The 17077-nt window shown below is 42.9% G+C and overlaps 2 protein-coding genes across 10 annotated transcripts in view; both read left to right on the forward strand.

The window, feature by feature from the left end:
* The window catches only part of Mga (MGA, MAX dimerization protein), a 124878-nt gene that overhangs the window by 95210 nt on the left and 12591 nt on the right, over positions 1 to 17077 (forward strand). For 6 of the 7 annotated variants that reach the window (XM_026787703.1, XM_026787704.1, XM_026787705.1 and 3 more), the window contains exons 21-24: positions 1094 to 1205; positions 1475 to 1708; positions 3207 to 3383; positions 6427 to 7691. In XM_026787703.1, the coding sequence (XP_026643504.1) occupies positions 1094 to 1205; positions 1475 to 1708; positions 3207 to 3383; positions 6427 to 7691 (1788 nt within the window). Of the gene's footprint in view, positions 1 to 1093; positions 1206 to 1474; positions 1709 to 3206; positions 3384 to 6426; positions 10238 to 17077 lie in introns of those variants that run through there. The other variant, XM_013352635.2, reaches the window with a different exon arrangement.
* The window catches only part of Mapkbp1 (mitogen-activated protein kinase binding protein 1), a 56004-nt gene continuing 54601 nt past the window's right edge, over positions 15675 to 17077 (forward strand). For all 3 annotated transcript variants that reach the window (XM_026787709.1, XM_026787710.1, XM_005364289.2), the window contains exon 1: positions 15675 to 16436. In XM_026787709.1, the coding sequence (XP_026643510.1) occupies positions 16320 to 16436 (117 nt within the window). In that variant the 5' untranslated portion in view covers positions 15675 to 16319. The remainder of the gene's footprint in view (positions 16437 to 17077) is intronic.

A 17077-nucleotide genomic window follows, 5' to 3' on the forward strand; every position in this document is an offset into this window, starting at 1 on the left:
CCCAGTGGCGGCGGATCTCATCATATCTGTCGTTGTAATTGGTCCTAATAGCTTCCACCAGCTTGGCCAGAGCACCCTTGTCTTCCGAGTTAACCTGTGTGAAGGCAACAGTGGTGCACGTCTTCCTATGGACCAGCTGCCCCAGCCTGGCCTTTCCGTTGATGATGCAGTAGGGGACCCCCATCTTGCGACACAGAGCAGGCAGGAAGACCACCAGCTCAATGGGGTCTGGTCATGGGCAGTCACCACCAGCTGAGCCTTCTTGTTCTCTACCAAAGTGGTGACTGTATTGACGCCCGCTCGAAGGACAGGTGGTCCCTTAGTCGGGACATTCCCTTTGCCGGCAGCTTTCTTCTCGGCACGGGCCAGCAGCCCCTGCTTCTCCTGCTTGGTCTCTGGCCTATACTTGTGGGCAAGTTTAAGCAACTGGGTAACTGTTTGCCGGTCTAGGGCCTGGATGAACTGGTTAATGGCAGGAGGAACTTTGAGCCGCTTATAGAGGATGGCCCTCTGCCGCTACAGCCTGATGTAGCGGGGCCATTTGACGAAGCGCGTGAGATCTCTCTTGGGCTGGATGTCCTGCCCAATGCCGAAGTTTTTAGGCCTCTTCTCAAACAAAGGATTTATCACCTTCTTTGCCTCCTGCTTCACGAGATGGCGGGGGCCGAGGCCATCTTCTTCCCCTTGGCCTTCTTTCCCTTGGGCATCTTGCCAGGCTGGAGGAGAGAGCACAAAATGAATTTTTATATCTCCTTGCAGTAGTTGAAGGCCTGTTTACCACTCAATGATGATCTTAGAAATAATCATTATCTACATTCCCTAAAAATATAAGCTAGAAAACAATTTAACAAATAATGTTGGGTTGGTGATAGAGCCTGGGGTATAGAACCTTGGCCTAGCATGTACTGGACCCTAAGTTTCTATTTCCAGTACCACAGTCAGTGACTTGGTCCATTAACCAGTTTCTGAAACATCAGTAGTTGTTCATAATTGTCTCTAATATACTAGCTTAAAATACTTCAATTAAATAAATTATGTAGGCTTCCTGTACTTTTAGGGTTAGTGCTCCATTGACATACTGTTTCTATTTTAGGCATTCAGTGAAATTCAAGGATTAACAGACCAGGCAGATAAATTAATAGGACAGAAAAATCTGCTGAATCGAAAACGAAGTATTTTAATACGGAAGGTATCATCTCTTTCAGGTAAGTTTTGTAAATGTGGAAAAGAGCATAATAAACAGCTTTAGCAAGGAGTAATGCTCACTGGGTCTTTCAGAGTCTGTTTAGTTTAAGGATTGGCATCCTGGGTGTGCAGCACAGTTACCTTTGAGTGGGTTATATCTTCTAAATTGTATTCACTCTTGCCTTCTATAGTTTTGGGGAATATAGTTAAATCAACTAGATTTCAGCTAATTATTTCTCATTATTATGTGGGGTCATACAGAAAGATATTTTTCCGTATCAATCTGTAGGTAAGACAGAAGAAGTGGTCCTGAAGAAGCTAGAGTATATTTATGCAAAACAACAAGCACTAGAGGCACAAAAAAGAAAGAAGAAGATGGGATCAGATGAGTTTGGTGTATCTGCTAGAATCAGCAAACAGCTGGAGGGATCTTCTACATCATCTGTAGATCTTGGACAGATGTTCATAAATAACAGGAGGGGGAAGCCTTTGATTCTTTCCAGAAAAAGAGATCAGGCTACAGGTAAGAGGGATGGATATCTTTGTTTTCCTCAATGTAGATATACATCAATTTATTTTATTGGACTGAATGTCTTCTCTTGCCTATAGTCCTAATTAATTGAATTGGGATGAGTTTTAAGAAAAAGAACTATAGCTGGGTGGTAGTGGCACACACCTTTAATCCCAGCATTTAGTAGGCAGAGGCAGGCAGATATCTGTGAGTTCAAGGCCAGCCTGGTCTACAGAATGAGTGCCAGGGCTATATGGAAAAATCCTGTCTTGAAAACAAGCAAAAAATAAACAGCCTAAAGTATAAAGAAAAAAACAACTCTTAAGTTGTAAATTTCAATTTTTTTTACATATAATAACTCTAAGACATTAGTATTCTAATATATGAGTTCTAGTTCTGATAGCAGTGTCTACAGTACATGTTTCTAGTAAATACATAGCTGTTTGTGTATGTGAACACTTGATTTTTCTTTTAAAGATATATTTATTTATTATGTATACAACTTTCTGCCTCCATGTATACCCAAACGCCAGAGAAGGGTGCCAGATCTCATTACAGATGGTTTGGAGCCACCATGTGGTTGCTGGGAATTAAACTCAGGACCTCTGGAAGAGCAGACGGCGCTCTTAACCACTGAGCCATCTCTCCAGCCCAACACTTGATTTTCTTGAATTTACTATGGGTTAAATAAATTGGAACTTTTAAAAACTTTTTTTTGTTTGTTTAAGTTAAGTTGGACATGGTAGTATGTACCTATAGTCTCAGCTACCTGGGAGGCTAACACAGGCAGGTTGTTTAAGGCTCAGAATTGATGTCACCCTAGGTAAAAGTGAGACTTTTTTTTTTTAAGGAATAATTTAATTTCTTTGAATTAGTCCATTTTTTTATTGTCTCTCTTAAAGAACAAAGGAAACTGGCTTTAATTTCTTTCTTACCTTGATTTTGGAAGTGGTTCACTGTTATTTGCTGGTGTCTTAGAGGGGGACTGTTCTCGTTTACTCTTAAGATAGCTTGATATATGGACCAGAAAAATCTGACTTCTAGCCAGGCGGTAGTGGCGCACACCTTTAATCCCAGCACTCGGGAGGCAGAGGCAGGCAGATCTCTGTGAGTTCGAGGCCAGCCTAGTCTACAAGAGCTAGTTCCAGAACAGGCTCCAAAGCTATAGAGAAACCCTGTCTCAAAAAACAAAATTCTGATGTCTATTGATCCAGGTGGGTTCTAAAATAAGAATTAATTTTAACATTACAGAGTGAAATAATAGTGTTTTAAGAAAAGAGTTAAATGACCAGTTACCTGAATTCACAGATGGAAAGACACGAACTATGGCCTAGAAACTTGAATGACTTTTATAAGAGTATATAGAACAGGAAACCTGTGAATAGGCTTGTGTTTACCTTCATTTAAGCTCTTGTTGCATCTTTGAAGTCAGGGTTTACGGCTGCCTCTCTCTGGAGGATACCAGCATTAATTGAAAGTTTGTTTTATTAATTTTTCATTTTCTTTGCAGAAAATGCCTTGACTTCTAACACTTCACACTCCTCTGCCAACCTGGTGATGACTCCACAAGGACAGTTGCTTACCCTAAAAGGCCCCTTATTCTCAGGACCAATGGTAGCTGTTCCTTCTGCTCTCTTAGATGCTGATCTAAAGCCTCAAGTTGCAAGTAGTACTATGGCTCAGTCAGGTATGTGGTGGTATCCTCTGTGGTTAGGAAAAAAAAGATCCATGGTATCTCAGTGATAGGAAGCCTTTGGATCTGTTCTTTAGTGATCCAGAGTTGGTCTGTTGGCATTTGCCTTGCTAAGAAATCTAGCTTGATGGGAAGTTTTATTTTTACCTGGGATTTTAAACTGTTTTGTGAACTCTAGTGAAATTTTTAGCAGGGGAAGAATTAAAACGATGTCAAAATGGAATGATGATGTTGGCAGGGCCGATATTTATGTTTTTGGTATTGATCATTCATTGTTTTGTGTTGGCCTCAGAAGGGCTGTACTCCCTTGGTACCAGTCCAATGTGTTGCAGCCAGCGCAGCCTGGAAAGCCAAGACTTGGGGGGGGGGGGTGCCAGGATTGAGACACGGAGGCTTCTTTTCAGGTGGAAGAACAGCAACCTTTATTTTGCCCAGCAACCGTTTATACCTCTACTCCTTCTGTGGAGACCCACTGGCCAGAAAGAACACAAACGTCCTTGTCAATTACAGACCACAAGGAAGTTCTGCTGTCAGTCAGGGAGTGAGGGCGGCTGGATCACAACAACAACAAACCCCCCCCCTCTGTTTTATTTTATAATACCTTGCCTGTCATGGGGAATAGCCCTCTAATATTCCCTGTCTTAGGTAGCATCCTGCCACCAAAGTATTGTGTGTCTGTGGCTACCCAGACACATAGCCCTAAACCAAGTATCCCCAGGACTGACAGCGCCAAGGAGCCAGACCAGCACTGCAACCATCTAGCATGCACTAACTGGGTGGTAAATTAACAAAAGCAGTATTCCAAAGCCCTCTCATATGACAGTTGAGTTCTATAACAGTAGCAGAAGCATGCAATACAGTGCCATGAGTTACTCACATAACATGATTAATTGTTGAAAAGTCCGAAGATAGTTCACTTGCTCCTGAACCAGAGCCACTTGTTGGTTTAAGGTCAATATGCCCAATTGAATACGTCCAAAGCATTGCTGACTCTTTCAGCAAGCTGGTTGACAGTCTCAGCCATCTGCACAGTCTGTGAGAGAGCAAGTCCGGCAGCAGTAGCTGTGGTGGCAGAGCTCTGCTCCAGCTTCCTTCTGGCCCCATCCGCACTCTCTCTGGATCCAAACTGCTGCATGGAGGGGAGCAAAACTCAGGGAAGCAGGCTCACTGCACCTGCTCCAGAACCATTAAACAGCCCCACTTTAACAATCTTTTAGGAAGTTTGGGCTTGGTCAACCTGTCTAGCTACTTCCTGCTGAGTGGGAGTGCTGCATTCTTGGGGGGTATTTTACATCAACATTTCAGGGGTTCTTGGTGATTCAAACCACATAAATTTGTAATGAATCCACAGGTTCTCATCCTCTGTGGAGACAAAAGCAGAACCTCTTTTCTAAAGCATCAAATCCTTAGGCCTGTATTTTAAAGTCAAAATACCTTTCTTAGCAGTTCCCAGATCAAATGTCTTTCTCCAGTCCAGAACACAAACGACAACACAATCAACAGAATAACATACATTTTTACACATTCCATCTTTTGAGGCCCTCAATTCACCCTCCTGCCTCCTCTTTATTGCTTCCCTACTGGCCAGTCTGCCAGAGGGCACCCCTCAGAGCGTCTCTGGGGATGAATAAACACATACTCATTTTAATCTTACTTGGCTTGTTCCCAGTTTGGAACATTTAAACCCCCTCCTGTACAAAATCTTTGGCTGTCTGCCTTGTTGCTTTAAGAGTTTCAGTTTCTTTTTGAGGCCTTTCAATTCACCCTCCCACCTTTTTATACTTGCTTATCTTTTGGAGGATATCCCTCAGAGTTATATCTGGGGATGAAAAATTAGAACACTTTACCTTCCCCAATACGCTCCTCGATTTAGCCAGTGGCTGGAGCAACCCCGTTCACGTATCCCCACTTTCCAGATCTCGGTGGGACCTCCACTTGCTGCGGCCAGCTCAGCCTGGATAGCCAAGACTGGCAGGGGAGGGGCGTGCCGGGATTGAGACATGGAGGCTTCTTTTCAGGTGGAAGAACAGCAACCTTTATTTTGTCCAGCAACCGTTTATACCTCTACTCCTTCTGTGGAGACCCACTGGCCAGAAAGAACACAAACGTCCTTGTCAATTACAGACCACAAGGATGTTCTGCTGTCAGTCGGGGGGAGTGAGGGCAGGTGGATCACAACACAATGCTTGTTTTGAGTACCACCCTTTTCGCAGCAAAGACTGAAGTATTATTTTGGTGGCTTGGGTTCCCAGCACTCAGACCTCCTTAAGAAAGGGTATTCTCATCACTCTTAAAACTGTTGTGGTTTTGTTGCCATTACAACAACAGTTGCTTGTCTCTGCTGCCAAGTCTACTCTGGAGAACTCCCTTTTCTCTCACTATGCTGACCCTAGACTTCCATTTTGTCTTCTAACTAGCAGTTAATTGGGTTAACAAAATAAAGGTGAATTTCTTTTTTTTTTTTTTTTTTTGTTTTGTTTTGTTTTGTTTTGTTTTTCGAGACAGGGTTTCTCTGTGGCTTTGGAGCCTATCCTGGAACTAGCTCTGTAGACCAGGCTGGTCTCGAACTCAAAGAGATCCGCCTGCCTCTGCCTCCCGAGTGCTGGGATTAAAGGCGTGCGCCACCATCGCCCGGTTTAAAGGGCAAGAATTAGCTTGACAGGCTGGACTTTTGATGGTGGCCTGTGCCTATAATTCCAGCACTCAGGAAACTAGGGCAAGATTTTTGTGAATTGGAGGCCCACCCTGGACTATATAGGAAAATTCTAAGTCTGTCTAAATTTAGGGCTGGGAATGTAATTTAGTGATAGAACACTTGCCTCGTATAGGCAAAGCCCTGGGTTCTATAATTGAATGGAGCTATTACTAATAATGAAATATCTTAGTGTTTTGCCTAGATTTTACTTGAGTTACTATTTCATCCATCTTTCTGATAAAAGTGGACTGATGAATTTAGGTAGAATGACTTGGGAAAGAGAGGAAGAGATAAGAAATTCTCATTACTATAAATCTAATGAATTTTATTTTTAATTTTCAGAGAATGATGACTTATTTATGATGCCACGAATTGTTAATGTGACATCATTGGCTGCAGAGGAAGAGTTAATAGATGTGGGTGGCAGCAAATACCCTCATGAAGTTCCTGATGGCAAGCCACTTGACCACCTGAGAGACATTGTTGGGAATGAAGCCAGCTCCTTAGTAGATACAGATAGAATCTCTTCCAGAGGAAACCATAGAGATGGCAGAACGGCCCGGGCTCCAACACAAGTGTTTTTGGCAAATAAGGATCCTGGGTTCCCACATGTAGTTGACGTTCCCAGTATGCAGGCTGCACAGGAGTTTGTACCTAAGAAGATTTCTGGTGATATGAGAGGACATCGGTATAAATGGAAAGAGTGTGAACTGAGAGGAGAGAGACTGAAGTCAAAGGAACCCCAGTTTCATAAATTAAAGATGAAGGAGCTCAAGGACTCAAGCATTGAGATGGAACTGAGGAAAGTAGCTTCAGCTATTGAGGATGCAGCCCTGGATCCCAGTGAGCTGCTGACGAACGTGGAAGATGAGGATGACACTGATGAGACGCTGACTTCACTGCTCAATGAAATTGCCTTTCTTAATCAGCAACTAAATGATGACTCTGGCCTGGCTGAAATGCCTGATTCTATGGATTCAGAATTTCCAGAGGATGCTCAGCGAGCTTTTATCAATAAACTTGCTCCTGGGAACAGATCAACTTTCCAAGTTGGACACTTGGGAACGGGTTTGAAAGAGTTGCCTGATGTTCAAGAGGAGAGTGAATCCATCAGCCCCCTCCTGTTGCACTTGGAAGATGATGACTTTTCTGAGAATGAAAAACAACTTGGGGACACAGCTTCTGAGCCAGATGTCCTTAAGATTGTTATCAACTCTGAGATGAAGGATTCTCTTGTTCCCCATAGGAAATCTAGTGATGGAGGGAAGAGTACTTCTGGTCTCCCTACAGAGCCTGAAGGTGTATCCTCACCTCCCATCCTACACATGAAGACTGGTCCAGAGAACAGCAACACAGATACTTTGTGGAGGCCTATGCCAAAATTGGCCCCTTTGGGTTTAAAAGCAGCTAATCCTCCTAGTGACACAGATGGTCAAAGTCTCAAGGTGATGCCTTCCTTGGCACCTATAGCTGCCAAAGTTGGACATAAAATGAACTTAACAGGGAATGACCAGGAAGGCCGAGAGAACAAGGTGATGCCTACATTGGCACCTATTGTGGCTAAATTAGGCAGCTCTGGGATTCCATCAAGTTCTTCAGGGAAATGAACTCATTCATCCTCATACAGAAGCCAGGCTATGAGGGGGAATTGAATTTTACCTCCTTTCTCTGCAGGCATCTGTTTGTTTGTCTTATGGAACTATAATCTTTGGCTTTGGTTATGTGTGGATATTGATGGAGAAAGGGGGGTTAGGGTGCTGGTCCTGGTGTTTGAAATTCTGATCATGTAAAAAATGTTACCTCACTTGTGGTGCTGGGTCCCCCATCTTCTCTAAGAAGGTGCGATCCCTCTTGCCCAAGGAATTCATAATAAGAATCTGGCTCCATCGAGTACCCTGTTTTTTTTCCCCTGAGAAAATGCTTAAGACTTGGAATTACTATGAACTAAACTGTAAGTGATAATTATTAGGTCTAAATTCTGAGAATTGTGATACAGTTGTATAAAAGGAGCTAGAGAGAATTTTTAGTTATTATTTCAACAATAGGGCATGATAGTGCACACTTGTAATTCCACCACTAGAAGACTAAAGCGAGAGAATTGCAAGTTTGTATCTGTCCTGGTCTATAAAGGACCCCCCTACACACACACACCACAGATGGGGGGAGGGAAGAATTATGCTAGGTAGGATGGATACTATAGAATACCAAAGTGAAGGGTTTTTGTCATTCGACAGACTGTTTGATATCCTGAATAGCTGTTCCCTTACCCTTTCAGTCAAAATTATAAACTTTAAGCTTTCTAGTAAAGTAGGAATATACTTTAAACTTTTACTATTAATGTACTTATTTTGAGACACATAAAAAGAGATACTTCCTTGCTGTCTTTTGTGGTATTGAAAGATCCATTCATGATGCCAGGGGTTTCTACCCATTATTAGTTTTTTGAAGGTAGACATAGAGTCATTCATTCCCTTTCCAAAATCATTGCCACTCCAGAAACAGCTAAAATGAAAAGCAGTTTCTCCCCAGACCAGAGGCCATAGCCAAAATAAAAATTTGTGAGGCTGGATATTTCCCAAATGGAACCAGCCTGTAGGTGCTTGAAGGTTTTGTTCACTGTCACCTGCACAGGATGTGACAAGAAAGGCGAGTCACAGTGGTCGTTCTTTACCAGGGATGCAAGACAGTGTTTGAGTCACAAGATATATTTTTATCTGCTACCATGGCATCATTGATCTGTAGAGCTTTTTCACTCAGTAACTGTCAGAATGTGAAGGACTGACAACCTGTAAAGATGAAGATATTTATATTTTTGTATAGTTGTTTTCATAGATTTCTCAAGGGATGAAGTTTTCAACCTAGAAGAGATTTGTATTGAGTATAGAAATGTTTCCTATCTAGTTTGTAAATAATCATGGTGCATTTGAGGGGTCTCTTGGAAGCTCCTGGGGCAAGAATCACTGTTCTGAAAATGTATAGACTGAGATTTAGCTGCTGCATTTTGCCTTTCTTAAATAATTATATTTTGGAATGTAACCCGTTCTGTCTTCAGTGACAGGATTTGCTTGTGTTGTAAAACACTTTAACACAAGTGCTTCCGGTGCCTGGGCCGTGCCTGGGTAATTCTATTTCTTTTACATCCTTGCCTTCTTTATCTCAAGTCCCACCCAGAGTATCTTCAGACCTAGGTTGTGAGACCAACTTTGGAATGAATCTAGCCAGTGAATGATTACTTCCATGTTTGATTCCCTTTTTAGATCAACTCTGATAATCATCAGATTGAAATGATAAAATATCTTCCATTGCAAAATTCAGTGATAGTAAATAAATTCTTCATTGGTTTTGTGCTACTTGCCTTCCTGGACAGCTCATCAGCACTTAACCGTCCCTGTTTACTACAAAAGCCTGACATAGTAAAAACAGTATTTCCCAGCGTCTCCTTTGTCCTTTCTGTCCTTTACCCAGCTGACTTCATCCAATGCCTTAGCCAAGGAGTGCAGCACCTGTCACCCTTGCTACCAGCTGTCCTCGGAGACCTAGTTCTTTAGGCCGGGTATGGCAGTTTCCAGCAGTTTTATTGCCTGTTTCCTTCCCGTGTTTCCTTCTGGCTTTAGAAAGTCAGACAAGAAGCAGCAAGGGAATGAATGATAATCCTCAGGAAAAGAAGGACCATGTATGTTAGCTCTAACACTTGTTTCTTTTTTCTCTTTTTTTCCTTTTTTTTTTTATAATTTGAAAAAAAATAGGCAAAACAGGTCAGAGTTTATTCTTGATTGGAAAATACTTGGTTGCGTTTATGAGAGATGTAGAAAGTTAGAAATGAAGTTTGGTTCTAGGTGTTTAGGGAAAGCTGCAGATGGTATTACAAACTCCCAAGATGCATTGTTCTTAAGACAGATTTAGGAGCTATCAGGGCTATTTGAGGAGGGCTTAGTCTTCAGAACAATCTTGTAGTCTTGACAGAAATCCAAAATCTCCCCCAAACTCCTACCCTATGCATTAGGGTAACCTTACATTATGAGAAACTGGTCTATGAAAATTACATGTATGATTGTGAAAGGTGAAGTTAAGTGAAAACATTGGAGGAACCTGAAAAAAAAAAACAACCTCCCATCCTAGCTAAGCATGATCTCAGTAGACCAATCACTCACCTGTAAATAAATGGAATGTTTTTAAGAATATAATTATGTCAGATTTAGCATTTTCTTTTATATATTAAATATATATCTTTCATTTCTGCTTTTGAAAGTGATTATTTTTTTAGAAATAACAGGCTTGGCAGTTGAAAGACATGTGAACCCAAAATAAACCAGTTATACTAATTAAATCAGAACTTGGTGTTGGGAGGTTTATGCCTGAATGGAGAATTCAGTGTCCTCAGATATATTTGAGAGAGGATGCCATTGGAAGATCTTTTTAGAAGCTTCTTGTCCTTAAAGCTTTTTTAAAATGTGCCATTTGGGGAGACCTTTGGTGGTGTAGCCCTTGCAGCATGTCTTATTGGGGACTTCAAAATTATGTACAATCTTAGGACAAATATTTACCATTCTTTAGTAAAAGCTAGTTTCAGCGTTGCCTTGGGAGAGCAATAGGACATAAACACAATCTTTGTGGCTAGGGACAATAGTGTTCTTTTAAAATTTGTATATGTTCTTTTAAAATACGTATTCACGTGTGCCATGGTGCACATGTGGAAATCAATGGACCGCTTCTCTCCTACCAGGGATCAAACTCAGCTTGTCAAGCATTCACAGCAAAGACTTAACCACAGTGAGCCATCTTGATAGTCTAATAGATGTTCTTAAGCCAAGGTGTTAAGGGGTTTCATAATATTACAAAGTGTTCTTATGGGAGTCTTAAACATTGCAATTAAGATAATTAACAGAAGGCCGGGCGGTGGTGGCGCACGCCTTTAATCCCAGCACTCGGGAGGCAGAGGCAGGCGGATTTCTGTGAGTTCGAGACCAGCCTGGTCTACAGAGCTAGTTCCAGGACAGGCTCCAAAGCCACAGAGAAACCCTGTCTCGAAAAACCAAAAAAAAAAAAAAAGATAATTAACAGATCAAATTTAGATATATAAACTTCATAGAAGTGTTTACTTTGTGTACTTTTATAAGTGCAGTTGGTTTTTGTTCCCACAACATTATGGATGAAAATAGTAGGCCTTGTTTTGTTTTGTTTTGTTTTGAGAGGATCTCACTATACAACCCTGACTGGCCTGGAGATCAAGCTGGTATCAAACTTGCAGAGATTCACCTGGCTCTGCCCGCTGGGATTGAAGACATGTGCCATCACACACATCTTTATACATTATTTTTGGCAAAGTTTCATTCATTTTCCCTGACTGTAGTAGTTATTTATAGTGAAATTGTGTGATCAGTGTGCCTTGGACAAGTCTGCAAAATAGTGATATCTTTGTCTCTTCCAGAATTAAGCTGTGGATAGTGTAGGCAACTCATTTTCAGGAACTTCAGGTTTATCCCTTCATTTCATGGAGAATTGCTGGTATTCAAGGAATCAATAAAATTGATTGAATAGAATTGTTGAAGAAAGTGCTATAAGGATCTTTTGATACTCCTGTGTTGTATCCTTGCTAATTAAAACTCACATCCACATGGACTAGGAAAAGTGCTTCCCTCCCAAGTAAAAGTGCCAGGTGTGTAATCCCAGTACTGGGAAGGTGGAGACACAGGGATTCCTGGGGTTCTCTGGCCAGCTAGACTAGCCAAATTGGTGAGCTCCAGACCAGTGAGAGACCCTGTCCCAGAAGTTTGGTGGCATTCATGAGGATGGTACTAGAGCTGGTTCTCTGGTCTCCATGCTCCACATAGAAATGCAGATGTACCTGCTTGCACAAACAAATTTACACATACATGAATGACTTAGTACATAGAAAATTAAAGCTAGGGCTGGTGAGATGGCTTGTTGGGTAGAGATACTTGCATTCAACTCTGGTGACCTGAGTTCAGACCCCAGAAGGAAAAAAATCAGCTTCTACCATGAACTTGCACTGTGGTATGTGCAAACCCCTCAATGTAGAAATAACAACAAAACCATTTTATAGTCTGTTGTATGTAGTTTAGGCCATCCAGGACTGCGTAGTTAAACCCTGTCTTCTAAAAAGAGACTTGGTACATCCCTTTAATCCCAGGACTTGGGAGGTCAGAGGCAGGTGAGTTCAAGGCTGGCCTAGTCTATATAGTGAGTTTCAAGACTAGCCAGAGATAACATAGTGAGGCGAAGGTAGGTAGAATTATTGCCTGTAGATGAAGAAGGTGATATATATATATGAAATAAAATTAATACACAATTTTAAAATCTATAATTTTAGTATATTTAAAACTGGTTTACAGAGACACAGTTTTAGGCAGCAGTGATGTGGGGTTAGGAGGCTAAACCATAACAAGGTGAAAATTTGAGACAAAATATTCTTTCATTGTAGACTGCTCATAAGATAGCACCATCACCAGTAGGAAAGCAGCTTTGGAAACATTGACTTGAAAGCTATTTTCTTTACAACTGCACTCATTAGTCTCAAGCTTTCTCACAGTACCTTGAATGTAAAAGTGCTCAATAAATATTTGGATTGATGAGCAAATATTTACTCTAGCAAGTTAATTTTCTAGGACCTCTGCATCTTATTTGCCTAGGATGAGTTCTAAAATCTTAACTAATAATTTTAAACAAGACTACTATAACAGTCTCAGGCTGGAGAGATGGCTCAGCAGTTAAGAGCACACTGGTTGCTCTTCCAGTGGTCCTGAGTTCAATTCACAACCACATGGTGGCTCAGAATCATCTGTAATGAGATCTGGTGCCCTCTTCTGATCTGCAGGCATACATGCAGACAGAACACTGTACATAATAAATAAGAATCACTAAATACTATAGCATCAACATCTGGAGACCTTGAACACCATGTGTATTTGCTTTGGACATGCACAACCAGCACGTCCGCGTGGAGGTCAGCTGCATCTTGGAGAGAAGGATGACATTTGTAAAGGGAGTCGCTTCTCCACTCGTACATGAAAGAGAACACTTTCAACCTGTTGCCATACTAGCATCTCAAAGGAGCATGATACTTAGCTTGCTTGGATTGGGAAGAATTTTAAAAGTTATTTTTAGCGTTAGCCTGAAAATACACAATTTCAATAGTTATAATCCCTCATGTTTTCTGTTTTTCAACTGAGTATCATCTTTAGACAAGGAAAGCAATCACTTAGATTTGCCCATGCAGTTCAGATCAAATGAGAGTAATTTGAGAGTAAAGGTGTGTGTGTGTGTGTGTGTGTGTGTGTGTGTGTGTGGCTAAAGTAGTTTTGGATGAGAAATTACACTTTGTAAACCCATTCACTAGCCTTGAAAGAGAAGTGAGAATACCTATTTAAATAGAAATTTGCCTAAACGTGTGCAGCAAAGACCAGGTTCTGTAGCAACTAAATGAAAACACCAGGTGGCGCCATTTATTAGTGTTACAGCTGGTCAAATCACAAATTATTAATAGTGCTGAGTTAAAGAATCCGTTGTTTCTATAGTTATATGATCATTCCTGTCTTCCAGTTTAGACAATTTAGAAGTCCCGTTTTAAGTTTCACTAGATCTATAATGTGTGGTTCAAAGGCTAGAGGCCTAAGGCCTCTGGTTACTATTGCCAGTTGGTAGTATCCTTGATGCCTGTATCAACGGGTGAGATTTATACGTTTGCTTTTAATACATAGCTATATAGAACACAGGTATCTTCCTGTTTGAACATTGGTTGTTCAATTACTGCTAAACACTGATATTAGGGATCCTTAACCCTTGCAAACCTACCATCTCCAGGAATTCAGAGCCTGGAATAGGAGAGACACATCAGTGTATACTGTTAGGTACAGGTCTTTGGCGATATCCTTTTTAGAAAGCAATTTCTCTTTCTTTTCTGCCTCTTTCTCTCTTTTCTCCCCCCCCCACCATGTCTCTCTCCCTCTCTCCCTCTGTCTCTCCCTACTTCTTTCGTGTCTTTTGGTTTTTCGAGACAGGGTTCTTCTGTGTCGTTTAGGAGCCTGTTATGTAGACCAGGCTGGCTCAGAACTCACAGACATCCGCCTGCTTCTGCCTCTGGAGTGCTGGGATTAAAGTCCGACTTCACCACTGTCCCGCGGCAATTACTTTTTTAAAAATTTATGTATATAGAGGGGCCGTGTGCATGCCTTTAATCCCAGCATTCGGGAGGCAGAGGCAGGCCTGGTCTACAGGAGCTAGTTCCAGGCCAGGCTCCAAAGCTACAGAGAAACCGTGTCTCGAAAAGAAGAAAAAGACGGGCAGTGGTGGCGCACGCCTTTAATCCCAGCACTCGGGAGGCAGAGGCAGGCGGATCTCTGTGAGTTCGAGACCAGCCTGGTCTACAAAGCCAGTTCCAGGACAGGCTCCAAAGCCACAGAGAAACCCTGTCTCGAAAAACCAAAAAAAAAAGTTATATATATGGGTGGGTGTTTTGCCTACTCTTATGTCTATGCATCCATGTGACTGGTGCTTATAGAGGAGAGGCCAGGAGAGGGCGACAAATCCCCTGGAATGGTTGTGAGGTGCCATGAGGGTGTTGGTAATTAAACCTGAATCTTCTGGAAAAGAAACCAGGGCTCTTAATCTCTGACCCATCTCATCTGTTCAGTGCCCCCCGCCCCAGGTAATTTCTTGAAGTAGTTAGATGGGACGTTCTAAAGCTTCTAAAATTAAACTGACTTACATATCTATGAAGCATGAGTGTGTTGACATTTCTCCTATCTCCACGAACTAGGAAAAACAAAACAAAAAACCTGATAGCAAGTTTCATATCGGTAAGTGTCAGCCCTAGGGGTGTTTGGAAAGAAAAGATCTGGAGTAGCAAACTACTGTTAACGCTGTGGATAAAGGCCGTTGGTGGCTAACGAAATGATGGAAGGTATCGTGGGTACAATTTACTTTCTCTGTTCGCAGTCTACCTAAGGCTCTGTTGTGGGCTTGAAGCTTCCGTCATTAACAGGTTGTTCAGTTCTAAAATATGTGAGTTGAGTTACTCCACTTGCGTCATTGTGTTAGTCTGGCCGTAATCACAAACCATTCCAACCGTGTTAAATCCCAGCAGTTGGAGTGGAAAGGAGTTCTTTTGGCTGCATCCCAGCTTTTCTTTTCTTTTCTTTTTTTTCTTCCTTTCTTTCTTCATTTCTTTTTTCTTTTTCTTTTTTTTTTTTTTTTTTACGAGTTAGGAATTAAATTTCAGCGGTGGTCTCAGGCCTACCAAATAGCAACCTTAGGCCTGGGGGCTTGGTTATCGTCTTGGGAATCTGGGAAGGTCTCTGGGGGACCAGACCTGATAATACCGTAAAAGGCCTGGTTCTCTCAATTCTAAAGCCATGTTATGTTGACCTTGCTATAAGAGCGATACCCACAATTATACTGTGCAGAATGCCGAGACCTCCGCTTCCACAGTTCATTTCTTGGCTCCGCCCCACAGGCGTCGATCGCCCAATCAGGAACTAATCTTCTGCAGACCGCACCCTCTTCCCTAGGCCCCGCCTCCCGGCGCCGCTCGGCCCAGGCTCTAGTTCGCGTTTTGAGCCGCTGGTGCCACCATAGCCGCTACTGCTGCGGCTGCCGCGGCGGAGCTGAAGCCGTCGAGCGCGATGCCCGAGGGCGCTGTGAGCTGGGCCTGAGCGAACGGGGGCGCTGACGAGTATTGAGGGCTTTTGGAGCGGGTGGTGGGTGTCGGGGGATTGGAAGCGAGCTCCCAAGGCCAGGGTGGGGGAGGGAGGCTCCCGTATCAGATCGGGTCAGCACGATCCCGGGCGGCCAGCACGGTGTCCCGGCCCCCAGCGGACCGCTCGGGTGACTTCGGCGGCCTCCTCCCTTGGACACCGCAGTTACCATGGGAACACTTGGGCTGTAACCGGCGCCAAACCCTCGTAGAACCCATCCCATTCTTCAGTTAAACGCCTCTGGCTGGCGTGGGCCTGACATTTCTTCACTCTAGGGGTCGTCCTCTGTTCCTAAGAAATCTAGCTGGCTAGGGTGGGGATGAGGCGTGAGAAAGAACAGGGCAATGCCCAGATTAAGAGCGGCTGACAGGCAGAAGACACCTACTGTGATGCCAAGGTTGCTTCTGTCGTCTCAAGCCAGTGAAAGTGCATATCCGAAGGCCCTGCTGATAGAGAAGGCAGTACCACTGTTGAGACAAGTCCTAAAGCTAGGCCAGGGACTGTTCTTAGGGGCTCCTCCTTATGATGGCTGGGGAAGGGTCGACCATTACCAGCCGCATCAAGAACTTGCTGCGGTCCCCATCCATCAAATTGCGCAGAAGTAAAGCAGGAAACCGGCGAGAAGACCTCAGCTCCAAGGTGAGTCCTACTGGGAGCCACCTTTTTCAACTCTACCCTCTGTTGCACCTTTTTATTTTTTTCACCTTTCTTTCTTGGGGGAAAAAAGATAATGAAATTCCTCTGTTGGCTCTAAAAGATCAAACGTGTTTATCTCTAACAACCTGATTTGAAGTTGGATGAACAACAGCACGCGTGGGTGGGCATGCTGAGACTCAACCATGGGAAGATGTGTATAGGATCTCAGTTCAAACTAAGTGTGTGCTTGGGGAAGCTAGTTGACATGTTATGACTCAGTTTCTCTTCTTGGAAGAGGACAGTGAGATCACCTAGCTGTGAATAATGGGGATGTATTAGTGTAACAGTTGGGGTTATGCCAGCTATACTTGCTTAAAGAAATATACTGAAACACTTCATCAGAGATATCAAAACAATTTTATGACAAGCTTGATGATGCATGCCTGTAATCCCAGCACTAGCGAGTCAGAGGCAACTTCAATCTGGTCTATAAAGCAAGTTCCAGGCCAGCCAGGGCTACATAGTTAGACCCTGTCCTGTCTAAAAAAGGTGAAGAAGAGCCAGGCGATGGTGGCGCACGCCTTTAATCCCAGCACTCGGGAGGCAGAGGCAGGCGGATCTCTGTGAGTTCGAGACCAGCCTGG

The sequence above is a fragment of the Microtus ochrogaster genome, assembly GCF_000317375.1.
Source record: "Microtus ochrogaster isolate Prairie Vole_2 chromosome 14 unlocalized genomic scaffold, MicOch1.0 chr14_random_1, whole genome shotgun sequence".
NCBI lineage: Eukaryota > Metazoa > Chordata > Mammalia > Rodentia > Cricetidae > Microtus > Microtus ochrogaster.